Genomic DNA, 20,029 nt, shown 5'->3' on the forward strand with positions numbered 1-20,029 from the left:
AAATCTTGTTCACTGAAATAAAGTGATGTAAAAAAAGTGCTCAAACTCGAGTCTTCCATAATGACTTCCTACCCCTAAGCCATAATCCGGCTTTTAGCTCCTTGATCAGTCGACCATGGTTTATGTTAAATCCCGGGGTGGGGGGGGGGGGCACTTCCATTGATGAGTGGATGCCATGTGTGACCAAAAAACATGTAAAAAGGATCCCTTTCTACAGCAGGGACGGTGGAACATTTTTCGTGGGGGGGGGGTGCAAAGCCAAAAAAGGGCACCTAAATGGCAAAATGGGCATTTCGAAGCAAAGGCAAAACGTGAGCTGAAGATTTTAATACACTGGCCAGAAAAGGATGCTGATAAGGACTGTATTTAGAGACTGATAAATAAGATACATATCTCACCATTCGAATAATGCAAGCGCGAGCTGAAAATTTGTGATATTCCAAGCTGAAAACTTGACATTCTAAGCACATTTTGCCACCAAGAACAGAATGACTACCTTGCTAAACATTAATTGATGCGAGCGCGAAGCGCAAGCCAAACATTTTGTGATTTTCTTGCATAAAATGAATATGTTTTAGTTCAAAAAAGTATTTGATTTTGAAAAAGGGCACGTATCATCTTTAAAAAAAAGGGCACTTTCCATTTTGAAAAAGGGAATTTTTTCCTACTGGGAATTTCTGGGGGCAAGTGCCCCCCCCCCCGGTTCTGTCGCCCCTGTTCTCAAGATAGGGCGCGTTACGTACGTAACGTATAAGGGTGTAAAAAAAGGGTATACATTTCGCTAGGAAAACTACGTGTTTACGGTCCATTTTGCGAGGGTATAAGAAGACTAAAATATTTTATAAAGGATTTACTTTTCGCCCCAACATGTGTTTAGGGTCAGATTTGAGTGAGGTGTGTGGGGTGGTACTAAACCCAATGAAAGTAAAGGTAAAGCCGATGTCCGTGATCATAAGATATCGTTTTACTTGTGTATGGGGTCAATTCAGGGAATACTTGTCAAGGGTACCGTTTTGTTTCCAATAGTTGTTAAGGGTAGGGTTTTCCAAAGGGGTTTCACACTCGAATACTTGTTAAGGGGTGCACTTTCAGAACATGGAAAATACTTGTTTAGGGTGCTTTTCGAAACCCCATGGTTGCGCATGGTATCCACTCGTCAATGGAAGCCCCCCCCCCCCCCCCCCCCCAGTGCAATGGAATCCTCAATTTTCACAAATTACAGATGTTGTCCTTTCATATATTTTGTATGTAATTTCCTATATGTTTGTTATAAGTCGACTAAATGACCTGGTACATTGTTTATGATATTGGCTTGTAAAGATTGTCTTTAATCGGTTTATATTTTCTTGAAAATAAATAAATGAAATTAAATATTGATTACCCATATCCCCCCCCCCCCCCCCCCCCCATTTTGGGCGATGCTGGATCAGCACGTGGTATAAGGTGTGCATCGAAAACGTATAGACACATTATTCGATACACACTTGTGAAAAAAACCCATCGATTTACGATAAACCACAAAGAATGTATGATCAGAACTCTATAGGCCTATTTAATTTTCGTCTTTTATTGCCATCTTAATTGTCTGTTTTATCAGAACAAACCTGATATCAAAACTCTTACGGTTCTCAAGTATCGCTAATTAGGGATATGAAAGAAACTACTTGTGGTCGGTGTGAAAGTAAAAGACAATAGCACAGAAATACATTCACCTATTGTACATCTTGTGACGGTTCCATGAAATTTGCTCCGGCGACAATTTCTCTGCTATAAATTCCACACACTAATGGAATTACCAACTTTAACCAAGGATTTAACGCTATACCCTATCATAAACCTAACATAAAACCCCTTTGCAACGCTAAACCTAACCCTATGACTTAGACGAAATAAAGTCCGGAGCAATTGTGATCGTGTCACCCTTGTGCCCCTTGTGGTTGTAGTGGCGTAGAAAGATCTTTCGGGAAGGGGGATCCATAGTAGGCTTGGCCTAAATGTATACTGATGGATGTACTTTTGTCAGAGGATCCTTGATTTTGGTCAATAAACTTTGCTGTTACGGCCGACTCGTTCAAATGTGGCCATAATTTCGGTCTGAAAATTATTATTCTTGACATGTTAATGAAATGAACCTGATGTAAATATCGCAAATCATGCACCATATAAAAAAAGTCTTTACAATGTCATAAATTGTGCAATTCGTAATTCATTGAATAAATAAGACAAGATAATTATGTGATATATATATATAATGTATATATAATAACATATAATCATTCCTATTGCTTGATTTCTAATTCTTGATATGAAAAAAATAGTTCATGATATCAATAACTATTTCTTGACATCAAGAAATAGGAATAAACGTTGGAAGGCTCGCTATTTTTATATCGCTGATCAAAATTTCGCTAATGACTGGTTAAAAGAAGAATGTCTCCTTTCTCCGAGAGATGCCAAAGTAACAATCAGACTTACCAGTCAATCAAATCCAATGAAAGTTAGGACAACTTGTCAGGTGACAACTTGGTAAATTTTCAATTTGTCTACTGCCAACAACTTGTCCACTCGCCACATGGTCTACTTTCATTTAGTCTAATGCCATTTCGTCTATGACCATTTCGTCTCATAACCAGTTGGTCTAGTATCCATCCCATTTTCATTCATTTTGCACAATTTAACACTTAGTCCAACTAGACCAAATGGTAGATGGACTAAATGGCACTTGTTATTAGACGGAATGCCATTTATAGACTAAAGGAAAGTAGACCATGTGGTGAGTGGACGAACTGATGGTAGACCAAATGGTAGTAAACGAGTAGATTGGACGAATTGGAAATAAACCGACAACTGTACGTTCGACAACGTACTGTTGATGGAGTGCCACAATTTAGCTTGACTACCGCGTTATTGTTTATCAGATAATAAAGATCTGCATCACTTTCCTTTGGAACAAATAATTTATTTATTCTATTTTTATTTATTGGTTTATATGCACAAAATATTGACCAGCAGCACAAACTGAAAGGGTCAATTTACAAAAAATCATGAAATAAAATATAACAAAGCAAATGAACATAAACGTAATTACAGTATTGTATATCAAAACTTAAATCCAATTAAAAGATGTATCTCATAAATAGAAGTTTGAGGAAGAGAGAAATTAGCACACAGGAAGAGAGAGAGAAATAGAGTAATGGAAAGAAAAGGGGGAGAGATGGGAGCACGAACTCCAAATAGAGAAAATTGAGTGAGGTAGAGAGAAAAAGAGAAAGTGTTGAAGAAGAGGAGAGTGACATGAAGAACATAGAAGACAAAATATTGTCAATACACATCATTTCGCTCGAACATTTTCGAAACTCGGTACTACTGAAAAATTTCGTAAAACCTCGGCTGCGTCTCAGGCGTGTTCTAAAGGTACCTAGTGTTTGTATTCCCAATATGCCATCGCTGGTCTGCAATATATGATATGTATGGTATTCGACAATCCAATATTTCGCCAATCAATATCCAATTATCTAATTATAAATTCCGTAAACTATAAAACTAAGAAAAGCAAAGATTAATTGGCAACTTTCCTATGCTATCAGATGTTGCTTAATTAATCCCTCTAATGTTCATTGTGCATCTGATAGGAAGAGTTTTCGATATGTTAGAAGGGTAATATATTGATGGTTCTTTTTACTTTACCTCACCCCCCCCCCCTGCCCTCACACAGGTGTTTCTCGGAACATAATTTCATCGGTATTGCCTAACTCTAACTCACTAATTTTATCCACCATACCAAACGAACACCCGTTGCTTGATTCTTCACCATCGAGCTGAAATATCCCTTCGCCATAGTCGGTATCAATGTCATTGTCTATTTCAATCGTTGGAATACTCCAGTCGACTTCACTTGAATTAGTAGGTAGAGGATCAATGGTTTGACGATGCAATTCGTCGTGATTTGCATTATATAAACTCATATCAGATGAGTCGCCATCGTCGTAACTGTTTTCGTGGCTTTCACAGTCTCTCTCAAAATCGTCTGCCCGTAATGACGATTCATTCGAGGCTTCGCATGAGCTTCGATGTGGATCAAAGAAATTGTGTCTTTTTGCCAGAACTTGATGGGTAACAGCAGCAAACACTTCAGACAGTTCTTGTGAATATCTTGTCGTTTCACTTCTGGCGAAACTCGAGCCGGGGGCTTCAGCGTGAATCAATGCCTCTGTGACGACACGATTATTTGCATTAATTTGGATACCCTTTCTTTCTGGACATTTTTCTGCAGCTGGGACGAGGTTACGATGATAAATGTGGCGGATCCTTGGTTTAGTCAACGTCTCACACGCGCGACTTCCTGCCTCCTGATCATCGGCTGTGACCAAGCAGTCTTTTCTTTGATTACCTACAACATGTCCTTTACCTCTGCATAAATATGTGTGTTTTACGACCATCTCGCTAAGAACTACATTATCGTCCGCTTGTAGAATATCTGGATCTGAAAAATGTTTCTGGCTGAGTGCTTGCACCAAGTCTTCAGGCCGTGGGGGTATGGGAGGTGGAGGATGATCGGGTCTGATGTCACGTTGTGATAAACGAATATGACCTAACACAGGAGGGTTTCTGTTGATTTGTATACGATTGTCATCTTCAGGATCCTCATGAGGCCCTATCACAGGTTCCGTTACCAGACTGTTATTGATATCTTGATAAATAACTGATCTTGCCTTGATAGATATTTTTCTGCAGTTTCGTCCACATGGTGAAAGTTTGACTCCATTAAGGATAACGACGACCAAAATCAGTCCAACCATAAGGAAGGAAATCGTGAAATTAGATATGAATGGAGATGATCCTTTGACATTTATGGCATCATTATCCCCTTTCGGGAATTCTCCTGTTCCTTTGTTAACATCACCTGAAGATGGCACAGTTGGGGCATTTGTAGACATGCTGCCTTTGGTCAACAGTTCAGTCAACGACAGTTGCCTTGAGGATGTGGTCTTTGGTAAGACATCAAAATGAGATGTCAACGGTGTGGTTACGTTACTCTTAAGTTTCCACGATGGATCACAAGGGAGGAAAGTTAGCGGAATTGAGGCCAGTCGCCGAGTTTTAAAGTTTACACACTTTATGTTCGTGACGTCAGACCTGCCCTGCGGTAAAACAAGGTCTAACGTCGATAAGAAAGAAATGTCCACCATTCGAATGCGATTGTTTGTTATCAGTTTATGTAACCATTCTACTCTACAGTCACATTGAATGGGGTTTTGAGACAGACGCAGTTCGAATTCACCAATCCTATTCGGTAGTACATCCCGAGAAAGTGTTTGCAAGGCATTTTTTCTTAGGTCAACAAATAACAACCGCCTCCCGCTGAATGTAAAAGACCCCAAAGACGTTATTTCGTTTGATCTTGCATTTATTCCTATTAACGAAGGAACGGATCTAAATGCAAACGAATCTAACCGAACAATATAGTTGTTCGATATATCGATGTATTTAATGGATTGAAGACCTTCAAAGAAAATTTCTTCGATAGAATGAAGATCGCAAAATGATAATATCAAGGAACGCAACTCGACTAAACCTTGAAAGATTCCTTCATATAGGAGAGATCCTATTCGGGTCCTGGATAGATACAGTATCTCCAGAGAAGTGAGAGTCCGAGTGGTGTCAATACCTGCAGGTGTAGAATGGCTACAGTTTGACAGTTCGGTATCTATGCTGGTAAGGTTATTCCGCCCCATGTCAATGAAGACCACGTTGCCGAGGTCAATATTCCAACAGTCAGACAAATAACCAATATTGTTGTTCTGGAGATAAAGGTGTGTTAGCATACGAAGTCCGGCGAAGGTGTCTCGCATCAGCGTCACTATTTTGTTGTTGTTAAGGTAGAGGTCAACAAGGGAATACATTCCCCGAAACGACCTCGGTTCAAGATGATAGATCGCATTGGATTGGAGACTTAATGTTGCCACCGACCTCAAATCAGCGAAATCTCCTTCATGGATGATAGCTATGGAATTATACTGCAATGACAGTTCCTCAAGGCCTTCCAAACAATTGAAGGAATCTTGTTGTATAGTCCTTACATTCGCTGATTGCAAATCGATTCGGGTAAGGCTGGTCATTCCTGAGAATGAACTTGGTTGGAGGCTCCTGAGTTTATTTTTTGAAAGTTGTAGAGTCGCCAGCTTCCCAAGGTCCCTTCCCCAGCCAATCTCTATCGTCTCGATAGAGTTGTTGCGGATTCTTAGATCAAAGAGTGATGTCAGGAAACTGAACGAAGCATACCTTAATACTTTAAGGTTGTTATTCTGCAGGTCGAGATACTCAAGATTAAACATTCCTTCAGTCCAGTTGCTATGTAAGTGCTTAATTTTATTGTTTGAAAGGTTTAAGTATTCTAGGCGCGAAAATGAGCACCAACTTGTGGGATCAATCGAAGAGATTTGGTTTTCGGACAAGTCTATGCGTGAGATATTTCCAGCGCCGTCGCACCATCCTCGAAACAAGGTTTTGATTTTGTTGTGACACAGAAGAATGTTTGTTAAGTCACCGAGTCCAAGGAGCGTTGCGTTGTGCATCGCAGTCAGAAGATTGTTGTTCAAAGACAGTCGGAAAAGTTTTCCGACGTCTCTCCCCCAGGCAGTTTGGAGATACTGAATCGAGTTGTTGTCAAGGGACAGTACCTTCAGAGAAACGGCCCCTTCAAAACTCTCACCCAGGACACTATCAAGATTGTTGTTTGCTAGGTTCACGAACGTCACTGAAGAAGGTATCCTTGGTATGCGATTGAGGTTCCTGCCATAGCAGTTTATCGATTCATTGGTCGTAGAGCACCCTCTGAATGAGGCCATGGTAACGTCCGTTACGAGCAGTCCTACCAATGTCATTAAAACACTTGCAGATAGCTGAGGAGTCATATCCATTGTAGCCAAGCTGTGGTTGAAGGAAAAAGCAAAAATCTGCGGACGAATGACAAGAATTTAAATGAAAATTCTACAGCGTTACGTTACTGTCTGTGCCATGCTTCTGTAAATTACTACATACAGACAATGATGTATTTCAGATGTGGGTTATGACTACTAGTAGTTGTACGTTTATTTTCAGGAAATATTATACTTGAAATGTTTGCATATCACTTCATAGTTCAGGAAGATTCAAACTTTATCATGACTGATATCCATAACCATTGGTGGTTAATTCAGACGTTATCATCCCTTGCGATATATAACACGTTTTACGCTAATCGTCGCTAATAGAATAAATAAGTTTAGGTATTATGCGATAATGATTGACCTACATCAGGCGTAATATCACTACTCAACGTAAGGCAACATATAGGCTTTTCAAACGCTACATTTTATTAGAATATTAAACTTACAAGAGGTTGTATATCTGATGTGCTGTTATCTTCAAACCCAAATCCAGTAAATAAGAACATCACCTCCTTTGAATGATATCAAAGCTAAAACTAAGAAATCGGCCTATACGACCTTTCAAAAAGATATGGATTTGTATTTGAGAAGGATCGAAAGAGAAATTTGAAGAACGCAGAAAGGATGTGGTATACATATATAACACTACACGCTATGGTTTTTCCAAACCCATGTCACACTGCAAATCTCTTACATCTCAATCTCAGCCGCCGTTGTAAGTTTTATATTATGGATTGTCATAAAGTTCAAGCTTCTTGTCTACATTTTTCTCAAGGTTTCAGGAGGATGTTATTTTCTGATTTCAAAAACAGGCGGAAATGATTTGATGATATCGAAAATTATCTCTTTTTTTTTCATTTTAAACATAATGTGATGTTATCAAAATATATAGTTACGCAATTGGTGGTTTATCAAACGAAAGAGTACAGTTTTAAATTGTTGGATGACATCACCGTTTACGTGTTTATTCTTCATTTCATGCCGAAAACAGAGATATTGTAGGGAGAGTGGGGAGCCATTTTAATATTGCAATGTGACTGAAGCCCAACGTGTTAGAACGGGCAAGTGCACTATCACGATAAGTTGGCATAAATATATGCGTGTCCTTTTCATATCCATTGATCGAAAGTAAAATTGCACTTTCAATAGTACTTGAGATTTTTCCAGATGAAAATACGTGCAACGTGTCCTTAACCAATGAATGTTAAAAATTAATATAGAAAGAGGAATGTAATAGTCCAAATCCATTTTTTTTTTTACATTAATCCATCTTTGTTATGATATTTTTTTATTTACCAATCCCATTCCAGTATGAAACTCTTCATATATTGCTTTTTACTTTATATCAAGCATGTTGACACAAAACAAATTTATTGCTTTGATAGTAACCGGCAATTAAATATTAGTTTATTTCTGGATGACAATACAAGGGGTAATTTCGAACTCCCCATATGCCTCAAGTGATTCTAAAGGAAAATATGAACTTGAGAAGAAGAGTTTTCAAATTACAGGTCTATGACAAATAATTATAAATCTAACTATTTCCTTAAGATATACTGCGAATTCGTTAGATCTTCTTGCGCCTCTCCCATCCCCCCATCAAAGTACCACGGCGCCGCCGTTAGTTTCTATTCGTTATATTCTCTTTGATTTATCTCTTTAATCTTGAAGCAATTAACCTGTGTTTGTTCTCCCATTGAGCTACTATAGACGTATTTCCTTTTGCTTTCGATATTACGAGAATGCTCTTAGATTGATGATCTATGAAAAAAAACTATAGAACTTGATGGCTATCGAATGAAAACTTTAATTAGACGCTGTCTTTTCATTATCTCCAATTGATCGGGGTTTTAATTTATTAATTTGAAAGTTTTAATAAATACACATGTATTCGTACTACCATCATGCTAGTCTCATAAAATAAACAATTTTATTCTCTGCCGATTTTCACCTCTTCTGACGTGTTCTCTTCCATGTTTGCATCTGCCATGTTTACCGCGGTCATTTTTACCTGGTATACCTTACCCCCATCCAAGCCCTCTGCTAATCCCAGGATAATGTGAGTTACAATCTTGTGGAAATTTCTTTCCCTGTAACGTCATCGGCCCCTTTCGAATTGTAGTCTTCTCTAATAATGACGTCGGAAAGTGTAGATGGTCGTCCTACGCCGTTTGTTTTCCTGGTTTGAGTTTGGTCAACTTCCTTGGATTTCTTCCACCTGCTGCGGGAAGGTGAACAGGAAAGAACACACCAGATAGACTGATAAAACTTCTCGTGCGAGAGAGCATACAGGAACGGATTGATGAGACTGTTTAGATGATACAGGCCTTGCGCGACGTGGAACTCGATGATGATGACGGACGGCTTCACAAGAGATCCTCCGAAAGAGATCCACATGAAAAAAGCGATGACGAATCCTTGTATGAGCGCGAACAGGGCAACCACAAGCACGGATGCGCGTAGCACGGCGTGCTTTTGTCTCACGCGTCTCCTGCGTGTCGAGTCAGATGTGTGTTCTTGAGAAATCCTCTCCTTCCAAATAGTATATATTATTCCTGTGTAGCAACCGAAGATGATGATTATGGGGATGGCGTAGATTAAGACAGCTCCAAAAGCGATTAGATATTCAGAATTAGGCTCCTTCCACACTTCAAGTACGTTGCCTTCAAATTGAGATCCGAAGTATATTCCTCCAAAACAAAACGAAACTGAAAAAAATATATATAACAATTTATATAATTATGTAGATATAGAGAATGGTTATTATAGAAAGTGTCCACAAAATTCAGTTTAGAAGCTTAAATCGGCGTATACGCAAATTCCCATACCATTATCAGCAGAGTTTATGAACGTTACAGAATTTGTTTTCACTTCTCAACTCTCTCGACATACAGTATATATCTCATTCTCTCCCCCCCCCACCCCCTCTCTCTCCCTCTTAACATTTTCTTTATTTTGTGAATTATGTGTTTCATATAATATATAATAATGCAGAGCACCGTTGAAGGCCAGTGATTTTTAATGAACATTTTCATTGTATATATTGTGTAATTTGACATATTTTTTGTATAAAGCTGAACAGGCTACTCTGGATAAAGATTTACAATATATAGATAATAAAATAAATAAATAAACGTTCAAAATTGTCTAAAAATGGTTCTCAAATAATTTCTAAACTGGAAACGATAACATGAAGATGAATAAACGAAATGGTTGACAGGTATGGATTCAATAAAGATCTCTACAGAGCTCTTTGCAGGTAGACGTCAAAATATTAGAAGCATTGGTTGATTTTGGGGAAACCTTCAATACGACATGTATATTATCTGATTTTTGTGATTTATAAACCAACCATGTAAATGTCAGGGCGGACTTCGCCTATAAGAAGTCTAACTTACAAATCCAAACAGCCACGCAAACTCTTCTTGCCGTTCTCTTTGAACGATACTTCTGGGATCGCAAAGGATAGACGATAGCAAAGAATCGGTCAACGCTGAGGGCGATCATCATCGCTACGGTTGCCATGGACGTCACCTTAAAAAAAGGAAAGAAAAAGGAGAAATTAGACGATTAAAGTCGGTTAGAGAGTAATCGACCCACACTTTGACAAATGGCTACAAATATACAAACGTGTACATTGTTCATTAGGCCTCTAGGAAGATAGTCTCGTTATTATCAGTGGTGCTGAATAGAGAGATATATCATGGTTATGAATTATAATACTCTAACATTCTTATTCGTGATTCTTCGTTCTTAAAATGTAGTGTACATTGTTTGATTTTCACACGGTAAATTAAATTAAACCAAACCAAAGTCATAGAACCAATTAATCCCGAAGAATGATAAGGTTCATATGTATTCGCCCGTATTATCTCTAAGTGTGAAGGACACAGGTCTACCCTGAAGAAGAAGTATTCTTCATAAACAGCCCAAATTGCGATCATGGCAAAAACAGTGTCATATATTCATAAATGTGATGTAGTTCAGGGGTTCTTTGTCACAAAGAGTTGTGGTGACTACCAATCAACCAATCAAAATCAAACTTTTAATGTTATAAGATAGAATGGGTTCGCCGTGAGTGCCTGATGGGTAAGAATCTGGAGAAATTTTAACATGTTTAATCTCTCGCTCTCTACTTCTCTCACTTGTATTTATTTATTACTTTTCTATCCATTTATCTGATGCTATTTTCAATTGGTCATTTTTGCCCTGTATTTTACAATATATAATAATGTTGTTTATCTAGGAGGCTCCCATCTACAAATCCAGCTTTTTCGCAGCTGCTGCCAATATCAAATCGACACCATAGCTCTTTGTCTATCTGTCTATCTGAATTGAATTTATTAGAACGTCACTGGCAATTGCCAATATTTTGTTCAAAACAATATCTGTCTATATTGTCTATGTCTACTTTTAGAATACTGATTCCTTTCTTTCTTTATTCAATTACGAAATTTAAATACGAAATAAATTTAAGAAACAGGCCCCTGGTGCCTTAACTGGTGCTGAAAATTGGTATGTTACAGGTTGTTGATGATGATGATGATGATGATGACGATGATGAATGATGATGATGATGATGATGATGATGATGAAGATGATGATGATGATGAAGATGATGATGATAATGATGATGAAGATGATCATGATGATGAAGATGATGATGAAGATGATGATGATGATGAAGAAGAAGATGAAGATGATGATGATGATGGTGATGATGGTGATGATGATGATGACGGTAATATTGATATTGTTGATTATGGTGACGACAACGATAAGGACAATGTTGGTCAGATTTTCTTATTTGATCTTACCATCTCCATGTAATATACAAATTTCTGTGGGTTGTAAAATTCCTCCGGTTGGAAAGCCCCGACATAATACTCGTAGCAATTAAACCCTGCTACAAACAGTAGCACCAACACATCACTGACTGCAAGATTCGCAAGGTACATGCTGGGAATCGTCCACATTTCTTTAGTCGCAAGAATGATACCGATTACGAGAACATTGGCGATGACCCCGAAGATAATGTTGAACAACGTGACGAAGAACATGATGAGGGAAAGGAGAATGGTCAGTTCGCATTCATCTTCAAGGAAAACGAAGGTGCATGAATGGTTGACTACAGTGTCTGTTGTGTAAGACTCGTTTAACCCGACAGTAGTTGCCATTCTTGAAGTTACATTCATTGTCAATGTGCAATGAGCCTACGTTTGTCCAATCCTGTAGGAAGATGAAATATTTAACTCATATCATAAATAACGATGTCAGTAATCTTGAAATGATTGATGTTTCAATATCATTTAAAATCTAAAAGCTTTGTTGATTTAATTTCAAAAAATATTTAGGTACTACCGTAACGAATGTAGGTCATATACATTTATTGAATTATGTTATAGGTACGATAGAAAAAGAACTAGTGCTGAATTTGATATGCTGCATTGAAATTCTGTACAGTCGTTATAAATGTTTGTTAAAAATGAGGTCACTAACATCCCGACATATCAAGTAGGCAAAGTCGTCACACGAATGTTACCAAAGGTGTTACATAGGCCTATGCAATTTTAGCATTCATCAAAATATAAGTTTTAACCATTGTGTTCGATAATGTAACATAGAAAAGCATTTGTTTTCTGCTCTTTAAGTGGCAAATGTAGACAGCTACCTTAACACCAAAGGATGTGGGTGCTGCAATGGCACGTACTGTAATCCGGAACCTTGTGTTCAGTTGGCATTGATTGTATTTATTTTTTATTAGTTTTTTATTCGTTTAAAAAACAGGGAAACCCATTCAACAACGTGTTGGTCTCCCATGGGGCCCTGTGTACATGGCATAACAACAATTATAACAATTCATTTATAAACAGTATCATAATAAGAGAGGCATAGATGAATTGGTAAGAACATGTGAAGAAATTGTTGTCATGGTAACGGTGTTCTATTCTCGTTACACTAAGTTACGAAATGAGACCTGGGTCTCCACGAATATCGTAAAATGAAATTAGATCAATAAAAACTCACCTGAAAATTCAGAAGCCTGAATGCGTTTGTCTATACCCCGAAATCGACCAAAATTTTTGTGTTAAACCATCATTATATCTCTGGTTCAGCAATGTTTTCCGCAGAATATGGATAACGATACAGCAACAATATCACACTCCACTATCAAAAGAGTAACCTGGACATGATAGACGTCATTATGCGAATCACTCCCAAACCCCGATCGCAGTCCATTAGCCATTAACCTCTAAATCTCATAATATTGGACGGGGGAATGAAAAGTCTAAACAGACACTGATCTCGTTTTTATTACAAAAAACGTAATTACACTTCACAGCTTATTATGTGGTCTGATCGGTACCGTTGTATTGTCGTGACATTTCTGTAGATTTTCCTCGACTGAACATTAAGCGGTGGTTGTCAAATGGAGAAAATTGTGAGGGGAGATTTTCTTTGACAATCCTAATATTAAAGTTCCATTGACAATATGGAGGCCATGTCTTTTAATTTGGTAAAGCAGATTTCAAATTCTGCCTTATTTGCTCATGCAAATGTATCGATTTACATACAAAGTTGATTGTGTAGAGTGGCCTTTTGATTTCTGCTATTAATCGTTTATGATTCCTTGTGCCATTTTCAGGGTTTCAAGGGAAAATTACTCACAAAAACCTAGATTTAATTATCTGACAAAAAATACCTTTAAAAAAAGATTACCACTCCAGATTTGTATAGAAATGTTCAGCTCTTCTAAGGATCACCTTTTATTAGACTGGTATCATGTATTTCATCATGGATGTTCTTTATCTTATCTGGTGCAAAATTAGACAACACAAAGAGTTAAGCCTTGTCATCTGCAATTATTGTAAATGGAAAATCTTAATTAAAATATATGAGCTCAAGTTAATATAGACTATTTAATTGTGATGGTGTTTTTTGGTTAGGGGGTCCGACCTGCTGTAAATAGACCAATGCATGTCTACTTTTACTTTATATGCGCATTTCATTTTCATTGATGATATCTATCGAAAAAGGGAAACCCAACTTCAATGCCTTTTTATTAGAAAAATATGAAATATGTGGCAACAAAAATGAAATCCGCTTTGAAGATAAGTAGAACTTAAACGAGTAAGAATAACTAATTTCAAGTAAGCTTGACAGGGAAAATTTATAGCCCTAAGTTCATTCTTATCGGGCACACACACCTACTCATTCCTCGATTCAATATGTAGTGAAATTGAAGCACCTGCTATTTTACAATATTTTTTAGAACAGTGGTTTCAGTGGTGCTTGGTGATTAAAACCTTTTGGGGGTATCTTTGGAATGGTAATGAGTCATAATTTCAAGCGATAATTTTCATTGTCATTCATTTGATGATTTTCCTACAGGTAATCATGAAAGATTATTTCTTATTGGCATACCGTGTGTACATAAAACCAACCAAAATCATGCAGTTTCCCACCTCCACTCGCATATGAAATAGCGGTCATCCAAGTATAACTTCAAAAGACATGAAAGAGCAACGTTTCAGAGCTATTGCAACAAGTAGAAAGTACAAAGTGAGCTGCTGTTTTCACATTGATCATGTCATCAGAATATTAAATTTCATGTTCTTTACTGATACAAAAATGATTGTTAACTTTTATTGATTTTTTTAATTCTGTAAATACAAGTTTTATAGCGAAAGTCCATGAAGTCTGACTGTGACAACCTGTTGAGGTATACATACGATTCCCGAATACACATTGCCTACATTCCAGATATGGGCATGGAGGGCTATAATGGAAGTATTCTGGAAAACTCATCTATTTGTAGATTCCAATTACCTAAAAAAAAAATATATATAGACATATGAACATAAGATAGAACAACCATGATAAAGAATAAAACAAACTTGTCGGCCTACATCAAACCGAATGCCTAAACGTATCCTATCTACAGTAAGCTAATGGCTTTGAAATCTTCAATTCGCCACTTCTGTTATTTATACCGTCAATCTAGCCTAATTATAGTCCAAAGAAAAGTTCCGTTACAATCTAGTGGAGATTTCTGCCCTGGTGACGTCATGAGGGTGATTATAGACCCCTTGCGACTTCAAGTCCTCTGATAAAATTACTTGAGAAAGTGTAGTTGGTCGTCCTTCATCGTTTGTTTTCCTGGTATGAGCTTGATGAATTTCCTTGGATTTCTTCCACTTGATGCGGGAAGGTGAACAGGAAAGAACACGCCTGATAGACTGATAAAACTTCTCGTGCGAGAGAGCATACAGGAACGGATTGATGAGACTGTTAAGATGATACAGGCCTTGCGCGACGTGGAACTCGATGATGATGACGGATGGCTCCACGAGAGATCCTCCAAAAGAGATCCACACGAACGAAGCGATGAAGAATCCTTGTATGAGCGCGAACAGGGCAACCACAAGCACGGATGCGCGTAGCACGGCGTGCTTTTGTCTCACGCGTCTATTGCGTGTCGAGTCAGATGTGTGTTCTTGAGAAATCCTTTCCTTCCATATAGTATATATTATTCCTGTGTAGCAACCGAAGATGATGATTAGGGGGATTGCGTATGTTAAGAGAGCTCCAAAAGGGATCAGATATTCAGAGTTATGTTCCTTCCACGCTTCAAGAACGTTGCCTCCAAATTGAGATCCGAAGTATATTCCTCCGAAACAAAACGAATCTGCCAAAGAAAAAAAATAGAGAACAACTTATAGATAAATAGAGAAGTTATTTCAAAATGTGTCAATAAAATTCTGTATAGAAGCTTAAATGACACGAGGCGTACACGCAAATTCCCATACCATTATCAGCAGAGTAATATGAACGTTCAAAATTGTCTGAAAATTGTTCTCAAACAAATTCTAAACTGGAAGCGAGAACATGAAGATGAATAAACGAAATAGTTGACAGATATGGACTCAATCAATACCTCTAAATAGCTACTCGCAGGTAACGTCAAAATATCAAGAGCTTTAAAAAAAATCGAGATTCCTTTTCTCTGGTTGATTTTGGGAAAACCTTCAATGACATGACTTTGTATATTATCTGATTTTATGAAACTATTCATGTAAACATGAGGAGGGCGGACTTCCCCTGTAACCGGCCTAACTTACAAATCCAGACAGCCACGCAAACTCTTCTTGTCGTTCTCTTTGAACGATACTTCTGGGACCGCAAAGGATAGACGATAGCAAAGAATCGGTCAACGCTGAGGGCGATCATCATCGCTACGGTTGCCATGGACGTCACCTTAAAAAGAAAAGAAAAGGGAGAAATTAGAAGTAGGTTAAATAGTAATCTACCCACAATATACAAACGTGTACATTATTCATTAGGCTTTTGGGAATAACAGACTGGCGCTGAATAGTGATCTACACATATCTTTCTAAGTAAATTTAAATTGTTATACTCGAGCATTTTTATTTGTGATTCTTCGTTCTTATGCATTTTAATTTGCATAATTAATCTCTAATAATGAAGTTCATAAGTATACATTATATTCCGGGATTATATTCTTCATAGCAACCCAAATTGCGATCATGGCAAAAACTGTCATCATAAATGTAATTTAGTTCAGGGGTTCTTTTTCACCGGAAAAATATTTTAAAAAACGGGAAAAAGAGAAAAGGGAGGGAGAAAGAAAGGGAAAGAGGAAGGAAAGGGGAAAAGGAAAGGAGGAAAAGGAAAGGGAAAAGTGAAAAGAAAACGAAGAAAATATATTTTCTTTTAATGAAAAAGAAGGAATTAAGCGGGGAAAAGGAACGAAATAAGAACATTTGAGAAAGAACAAATCATTCCGAAATAGGCCTATAAATGCAATAGCATAATGGGAAATAAATCAAAAGATGACAAAGTGGCAAACAATAGCGGGAAACGAAGGTAGAATGGAATTAGTCAAAAGATAAATTGGAAAACAAAGAAATGGGACAAGAAAAAAAACTTAATAACACGACCGGGCTGCCGAGGATTGAAAGTTAAGAGCGGGAAGAAAGATGGACAGTATACAACATTGTGCTATAAGCTTGCTAAATTTTATGCAAATAAGCTACCGGGGCTTTGCCCCAGACCCCACGCAGTAGGGGCTCTTCATCTATAACATTAAAATGGCTCTATTACGCCCCTCCCTGTAGGGACCCTTCCTACATTAAAATTTACGTTCAATCACTGGCATATAGGCGCGGGGGTCTTGGTTCCACACCCAAGAGGTGATAATTATCGGAGACAAAAATATAATGAAATTAATGGATACAATGAAATGTGCTATTTGCTGAATATAATGGAAAAATATATCACATAATTAGAATTTAATTTCAATAGGCACTTTTTTGCAGCTCGCTTTGCTCGCTGACGACTTGTTACAAATTTTCCCACATTGCTTTGTTTTGCCCCCTCAAAGTATTGGTTGATTACGCAACTGGGTTGAATAAATGTGTTGTGTAAAAGTTATATTCTGTACATACCCGCGATTTGATTAAAGATAGCGGCAATCTGCGAGGTTTAAATGGCTTTGATATCAAGACCCCAACCGCATTGCACTCCCGTATATGAGTATGGAAGGGTTGGGCCATGGCCCCCAAAAATTTTACAACCAAGAGCAAAAAAAAAAGGAGGAAAGAAAGGCATAGGAAAAGTGAAGGATATGATTTTATTTATTGAATATAATGTCAAAAAATATCTCAAAGTTAAATTCTCATGAAATGGTGATTTTTTTTCTCGGTCGCTTCGCTCGCTCGGGACTTATATTAAGCAGCTTTTTAGCACATGCGCCATACTTTGCACCTTGTTTTTTTGTACTCTTTACGCTACTGCCGCAAAGAATCCTGTTTACAGTGGGGGTACAGACCACAAAAAAAGGAATGGAAAGAGAGAAGAACGAAATATATTATTCTCTGGATATCATGTCAAAATCTATCACAAAATTTGATTTTTGTATTAAAAATGTCAAATTTTTTGCTCGCTCGCTTCGCTCGCTCGCAACTTTTTTTTAAAGATAAATTCTGCCCGATACGCAATATCTGGCCCTCTAAAAATCGTCGCCTCATTACACCATTACGCCTGTTCATACCATGGTATGACCGGGAAAATTTTTGCTCTTGCCCCCCCCCCCCCACCCCCCTGGCCATCGACCCCTGTTACGCCGCTGACTTCTCTTACTTGTATTTATTGCTTTACTATCCATTTATCTGATGGTATTCTCCATCGATCATTTCAACGGATATTAATGTTTTCTATAGAATGCTCCACTCTATAAATCCAGCTATTTCGCAACTGCTGCTATACCAAATTGACAATATAACACCTTTTACAGAAGTCAATAAATTAATATTATTTGTTAGAAATGGAAATAGGAAATTAAAAAAATTAAAGAAGTAGGCCTCTTGTGCCACACCGGTGCTGAAGGTTGGTATGTTAGAGGTTGTTGGTGATTGTGATGATGATGATGATGATGATGATGATGATGATGATGATGATGATGATGGTGGTGGTGGTGGTGGTGGTGGTAATATTGATATTGTTGATGATGGTGATTATGACGACAATGTTAAGGACAATGTTGGTCAGCTTTTCTTATTTGATCTTACCATCTCCATGTAATATACAAATTTCTGTGGGTTGTAATATTCCTTCGGTTGGAAAGCCCCGACATAGTACTCGTAGCAATTAAGCCCTGCTACAAACAGTAGCACCAGCACATCACTGACTGCAAGATTCGCAAGGTACATGCTGGGAATCGTCCACATTTCTTTAGTCGCAAGAATGATACCGATTACGAGAACGTTGGCGATGACCCCGAAGATAATGTTGAACAACGTGATGAAGAACATGATGAGGGAAAGGAGAATGGTCAGTTCGCATTCGTCTTCAAGTAAAACGAAGGTGCATGAATGGTTGACTACAGTGTCTGTCGTGTAAGACTCGTTTAACCCGACAGTAGTTGCCATCCTTGAAGTTGCATTCATTGAAAATGTACGATGAGCCTACGTTTGTCCAATCCTGTGGGAAGATGAAATATTTAACTCATATCATAAAATAGCGATGTCAGTAATCTTGAAATGATTGATGTTTCAATATCGTTTTAAAATTTAAAAGCTTAGTTGATTTAATTTCAAAACTATTTTGTTACTACGCCTTTAGGTCCTTTTATTGAATTATATTATAGGTCCGATAGAAAAAGAACCAGTACTGAATTTGATATGCTTCATTGAAGTTCTGTACAGTCGTTATAAATATTTGTAAAACATGAGACCACTAACATCCTGGCATATTAAATTGACAAATTCGACACATGAATTTTACCAAAGGTGATACGTAGACCTATGCAATTTTAGCATTCATCAAAATAAAGTTTTTACCATCGTGTTAGATGATGTAACATACTTAGAAAAGCATTTGTTTCCTGCTCTTAAAGTGGCAAATGTAGACAGCGACTTTAACACAAAAGGATGTGGGTGCTGCAGTGGCACTGTAATCCGGAACCTTGGGGTTCAAAGTAGGCATTGATTGTACTCATGGTAACGGTGTTTTTTTTTCTCGTTACAATTATTTCCATTATCTTTAACAAAATTAGACCTGGGTCTCCACGAATATCATGAAATGAAATTAGATTAATAAAAACTCACCTGAAAGTTCAGATCAGCCTGAATGCGTTTGTCTATACCCCGAAATCTACACAAAATTCTGTTTTAAACCATCAATATATCTCTGGTTCAGCAATGTTCTTCGCAGAATATGGATAAACGGCACAGCAACACTATCCCGCTATCTAGAGAGTAACCTGGACATGATGGTTTATAATCGTCATTTTGCGAATCACTCCCAAATCCCAATCGCAGTCCATTAGCCATTAATATCTAGATCACATAATATTGGACGGGGGAATGAAAAATCTAAACAGACACTGATCTCGTTTTTTATTACAAAAACGTAATTACACTTCTCACTTGACAGCTTATTATGTGGTCTGATCGGTACCGTTGTATTGTGGTGACATTTCTGTAGATTCTCCTCGACTGAATATTAAGCGGTGGTTGTCAAATGGAGCAAATTGTGAGGGGACTTTTTCTTTGACAATCCTAATATTGAAGTCCTAT

At 37.7% G+C, this 20,029-nt stretch overlaps 3 protein-coding genes across 4 annotated transcripts; all 3 read right to left on the minus strand.

Moving 5' to 3' along the window:
* Nucleotides 1-3,707: 3,707 nt before the first annotated feature.
* Nucleotides 3,708-6,920, minus strand: LOC129278538 (slit homolog 3 protein-like). Its single transcript, XM_054914686.2, has one exon. It carries the CDS (start codon nt 6,918-6,920, stop codon nt 3,708-3,710), a length of 3,213 nt encoding a protein of 1,070 aa, XP_054770661.2.
* A 144-nt stretch (nt 6,921-7,064) lies between these two features.
* Nucleotides 7,065-13,143, minus strand: LOC129278666 (kiSS-1 receptor-like). 2 transcript variants are annotated; one of them, XM_064111224.1, is made up of 4 exons: nt 12,973-13,143; nt 11,747-12,158; nt 10,328-10,463; nt 7,065-9,637 (listed from the first exon to the last, which is right to left on the minus strand). In XM_064111224.1, the coding sequence occupies exons 2-4, from the start codon at nt 12,122-12,124 to the stop codon at nt 8,994-8,996; spliced, it is 1,158 nt and encodes a 385-aa protein (XP_063967294.1). In that variant the 5' UTR covers nt 12,125-12,158; nt 12,973-13,143; the 3' UTR covers nt 7,065-8,993. The 2 variants fall into 2 exon arrangements, with proteins under 2 accessions (XP_063967294.1, XP_063967295.1); XM_064111225.1 differs by having other exon boundaries at nt 7,334-9,637; nt 12,957-13,143.
* A 521-nt stretch (nt 13,144-13,664) lies between these two features.
* On the minus strand, nt 13,665-19,741 carry LOC129279703 (somatostatin receptor type 5-like). Its single transcript, XM_064111222.1, has 4 exons — nt 19,559-19,741; nt 18,521-18,932; nt 16,052-16,187; nt 13,665-15,618 (listed from the first exon to the last, which is right to left on the minus strand). The coding sequence occupies exons 2-4, from the start codon at nt 18,896-18,898 to the stop codon at nt 14,963-14,965; spliced, it is 1,170 nt and encodes a 389-aa protein (XP_063967292.1). The 5' UTR covers nt 18,899-18,932; nt 19,559-19,741; the 3' UTR covers nt 13,665-14,962.
* Nucleotides 19,742-20,029: the final 288 nt, after the last annotated feature.

The sequence above is a fragment of the Lytechinus pictus genome, chromosome 16, assembly GCF_037042905.1.
Source record: "Lytechinus pictus isolate F3 Inbred chromosome 16, Lp3.0, whole genome shotgun sequence".
Classification (NCBI taxonomy): Eukaryota; Metazoa; Echinodermata; class Echinoidea; order Temnopleuroida; family Toxopneustidae; genus Lytechinus; species Lytechinus pictus.

Bases quoted from the DNA above. Each gene is read 5' to 3' on its own strand.
- LOC129278538 (XM_054914686.2), bottom strand. From the start codon at position 6,920: ATGGATATGACTCCTCAGCTATCTGCAAGTGTTTTAATGACATTGGTA.
- LOC129278666 (XM_064111224.1), bottom strand. From the start codon at position 12,124: ATGAATGTAACTTCAAGAATGGCAACTACTGTCGGGTTAAACGAGTCT. The intron at 10,464-11,746 runs GTAAGATCAAAT...CCTTTTTTTAAG, and splicing joins TTGTATATTACATGGAGATG to GTGACGTCCATGGCAACCGT. The intron at 9,638-10,327 runs GTAAGTTAGACT...TATTTTTTTCAG, and splicing joins TTGCGTGGCTGTTTGGATTT to TTTCGTTTTGTTTTGGAGGA.
- LOC129279703 (XM_064111222.1), bottom strand. From the start codon at position 18,898: ATGAATGCAACTTCAAGGATGGCAACTACTGTCGGGTTAAACGAGTCT. The intron at 16,188-18,520 runs GTAAGATCAAAT...TTTCTTTTTAAG, and splicing joins TTGTATATTACATGGAGATG to GTGACGTCCATGGCAACCGT. The intron at 15,619-16,051 runs GTAAGTTAGGCC...TTTCTTTGGCAG, and splicing joins TTGCGTGGCTGTCTGGATTT to ATTCGTTTTGTTTCGGAGGA.